A 3845-nucleotide genomic window follows, 5' to 3' on the forward strand; every position below is an offset into this window, starting at 1 on the left:
GGGTTAAGCCTAGCCCGGAAAATCGAGGCTTCAACAGTCAGGCGTCTCGGGGGTCCCAGTGACGAGGACAGCGCCGGGGCTACCCCAATAACACGACTATATATACAGTAACAAAAGGGGCCGACAAACATCACATGATCTAATTACCATATCGGGAACGAAGTCATTAGATCACAATATCCGGGGAGGAATAACATGAGACAGAAATAATGACATTAATTGGGGAGGAAGACATGATGACAGACATAGAATCGGTTTGAAAGAGACGATGGCTAACGGGGCTGACAGAATTAACAGCCTCCTTCCTACAACACGACGTCCCGCCGACATTCACACTCCGGGAAAAGCAGGCAAAATCAGCAGAAACTGCCCCCAGAAGTCGTTACAAAGCCAGGGCCCATAGGCGGCTCGCAGGCCTCTCCAGTGGCCCCGGTGATCACAGTAGTCATTTTACGTCAAATTCACCAAAATATAATCCCTGGAGAGTCGAGGAGGTCGTATCCAACATTCCCGCGGGGTTGGGGGGGCGCACATTTCACCGAGTAGCGGCGTGGCCCCCGGGGGGGGTAATTATACTACCAGCTGGAAACATCAGGGGCAGCGCTGAGAAGACAAGGGGTTAGAGTGAGTGTTAGTGTGCGCGTGTTTCAGGTATGGACTGCACTCAGAAATCACTAACCCTAGGCAGCCGGATCAAGGTGCAGTTTGCACGGCACTGTACCATGCGCAGAGATGGAACGGCGTCGGGTCTTTAGATTTTATTGATTCACATCCTTTTCCTTAATCCTGATCATTGTGTGAATCGGACGTCGCCCCCGGAATGGGATCCTTTTAATGTTGTCTTCCCGTAAGGTCTCTTTATTCCAAGAACATGAATATGCTGAAGTCTCTGAGACCGTTAATGACTCTCATTATCCGGCACGTGACGCTCTGGGGGGTGATGATGTGGTTTGATTTCATCTCTGAGCAACCGGTTCCTAAATCTGAGCGCCTCTAATCGGCTTCGTTATATTCCGACCTCTGCTAATGAAAGAGAGAGACGCTAATCCGGATCTCTGCAACAACAGTCACTGACCGCAGCCGAGGGACAGCACAGAGCGGCCATGGGTGAGAGAACACGGGAGAGCGCCAACTAATACTACCATCTTTATCAGGACAGGCTCAGACAGAGAGAGAGGAGAGAGAGACAGGGGAGACGAGAGAGAGGGGGTGGGAGAGAGACAGGGGAGACAAGAGAGAGGGGATGGGAGAAAAATGGGCAGACGAGAGAGGGGATGGGAGAAAGATGGGCAGACGATAGAGAGGAGATTGGAGAGAGAAACAGGGGAGACGAGGAGAGGGGATGGGAGAGAGATGGGGGAGACGAGAGAGAGGGGATGGGAGAGAGACGGGGAGGCGAGAGAGGGGATGGGAGAGAGACGGGGAGACGAGAGAGGGGATGGGAGAGAGACGGGGAAGACGAGAGAGGGGGTGGGAGAGAGACGGGGGAGACGAGAGTGTGGGAATGGGAGAGAGACGGGGAGACGAGAGAGAGGGGATGGGAGAGAGACGGGGGAGACGAGAGAGGGGATGGGAGAGAGAAGGGGAAGACGAGAGAGAGAGGGGATGGGAGCGAGAGACGGGGAAGACGAGAGAGAGGGGATGGGAGCGAGAGACGGGGAAGACGAGAGAGAGGGGATGGGAGCGAGAGACGGGGGAGACGAGAGAAAGGGGGGTGGGAGAAAGAAAAAGAAATACATAGAGGAAGGGGTGGAAATTTATTTCAAAGGAGGAGAAAAGTTACAAGAAGAGACCGGAATCTAGCACTAGAGCGTCAGAGGCTGAGATGGGATGGAAGGAAGTTTCTGTGGGTGTAAATCTGGTGGCCCATTGGCTCTTTTGTAAGACAGGACTATAAACTGGCAAATAAAACTCCTTTTTAACTGTTTATCGCTTGTTGAAAGAGAGCCATTTATTTTTATAGCCTGTTCTCTGCTGACTGTCTCTGTTCTTTGAGGTAGATGGTCCTCCGATGCTCTATGGTAACGGATCCTACTCCGGGGCAAACAGCTCCCAGGTCACCGAGTTCCTCCTCATCTGCTTCCCGGAGGTCCATGGTTCCTTTCTGTCTGGGCTCTTCATGTTCTGTCTCATGGTGGCCCTGATTTGTAACATGGCTCTGATAATTATCATATGTGCCGATCAGAGACTTCACCACCCCATGTACTATTTCCTGGCGATGTTGGCCGTGGCGGACATTCTGCTGTGTACCGTGGCCACCCCTAAGACCCTGGCAATCCTCTGGACGCAAGCCAACAGTATCAGCACCAGCGCTTGCTTCAGCCAAATGTTCTTCATTCTGCTGTGGTCGTCCATGGAGTCTTCCATCTTCCTGGTAATGGCGTATGACCGCTACGTCGCCATTTGCCATCCTCTACATTATCCTTCCGTCGTCACCAACAAACTGGTGGCCAAAGCCATCGTCTTCATACTGACCAGGAACCTTGTTGTGATTTTACCCATCCCGTTGCTGTCCGCCAGCCTCGACTACTGCTCCAGAAAAGAAATCCTTCACTGCTTCTGCGAGAACATGTCGGTGGAGAAGCTGGCCTGCGACGCGCATCCCCCGGGAAGCATCTACGGCTTGGTCACTTTCTTCATTGTCGGGGGTTCCGACCTCCTGTTCATCGTCATCTCGTACGCGGCAATCCTGAGGACAGTGGTGAAAGCGCGTTCCTGCGCGACTGCCTTCAAAGCCTTCCGGATATGCAGCTCCCACCTGATCCTCATCTGCTTCTTCTACTTCACCATCGCAACGACCATAGCGTCCAGCCAAACGCTGAAGGGGATTCCACGTCACGTCCACGTCCTGCTTGCTCTCCTCCATCACCTGATACCCCCAGCTCTGAACCCAATAGTGTATGGGGTCATGACCAAGGAGATCAGGGAAGCCGCAAAGAGGCTTCTGGGAAAGGCCAAAGTGCATCCATGAGAAGAGGGACAGGCCTCAGCAAATGAACTATCACCGCCACATGTATGTTTCCATGAAAGCATTTAACGTCATTGATGTGGGTGCCTTATTAGCCGTGTCACATGTCCTGTAACTTTGTATCCTTTCACTTATAAAAACGTTTACAATCTACAGAAATGCGTGAAAATGAGCCGCGGGCTGAGAAGGGGGTCTTTATCTTGGTTTAATGGGGCATCAAAAGCGGGCGACCTCTGCAGGAGATCCCATCCGGTACTCGGCTTTTAGTCTGATGTCACAAGTGGTAATTTTACTATGCACCCTGTGAGGTCACGTGGGGAATGACTCTGCTGTCCATGTCTGTCTCTGACATGTCTCACAGACATCAGGATCCTGTATTTGCAATTTAACTTCCCACTATAACCCCCTGCCAGATCCTTCCCACCACGATCCCCACCAGATCCTTCCCACCATAACCCCCCTGCCAGATCCTTCCCACCACGATCTCCACCAGATCCTTCTCACCATAGCCCTCTGCCAGATTCTCCCCACCACATCCTTCCCACCATAACCCTCTGCCAGATTCTCCCCACCACATCCTTCCCACCATAACCCTCTGCCAGATTCTCCCCACCACATCCTTCCCACCATAACCTCCCTGCCAGATCCTTCCCACCACGATCTCCACCAGATCCTTCCCACCATAGCCCTCTGCCAGATTCTCCCCACCACATCCTTCCCACCATAACCCTCTGCCAGATTCTCCCCACCACATCCTTCCCACCATAACCCTCTGCCAGATTCTCCGCACCACGATCCCCACCACATCCTTCCCACCATAACCTCCCTGCCAGATCCTTCCCACCACGATCTCCACCAGATCCTTCCCACCATAGCC

General features: G+C 52.8%; 1 protein-coding gene across 1 annotated transcript; it reads left to right on the forward strand.

Moving 5' to 3' along the window:
- The first annotated feature begins 884 nt into the window (after positions 1 to 884).
- On the forward strand, positions 885 to 3127 carry LOC128474430 (olfactory receptor 56A4-like). Its single transcript, XM_053456764.1, has 2 exons — positions 885 to 1107; positions 2001 to 3127. The coding sequence occupies exons 1-2, from the start codon at positions 1104 to 1106 to the stop codon at positions 2969 to 2971; spliced, it is 975 nt and encodes a 324-aa protein (XP_053312739.1). The 5' UTR covers positions 885 to 1103; the 3' UTR covers positions 2972 to 3127.
- The last annotated feature ends 718 nt before the right edge of the window (positions 3128 to 3845 follow it).

Source organism: Spea bombifrons, chromosome 2 (assembly GCF_027358695.1).
Source record: "Spea bombifrons isolate aSpeBom1 chromosome 2, aSpeBom1.2.pri, whole genome shotgun sequence".
Classification (NCBI taxonomy): domain Eukaryota; kingdom Metazoa; phylum Chordata; class Amphibia; order Anura; family Pelobatidae; genus Spea; species Spea bombifrons.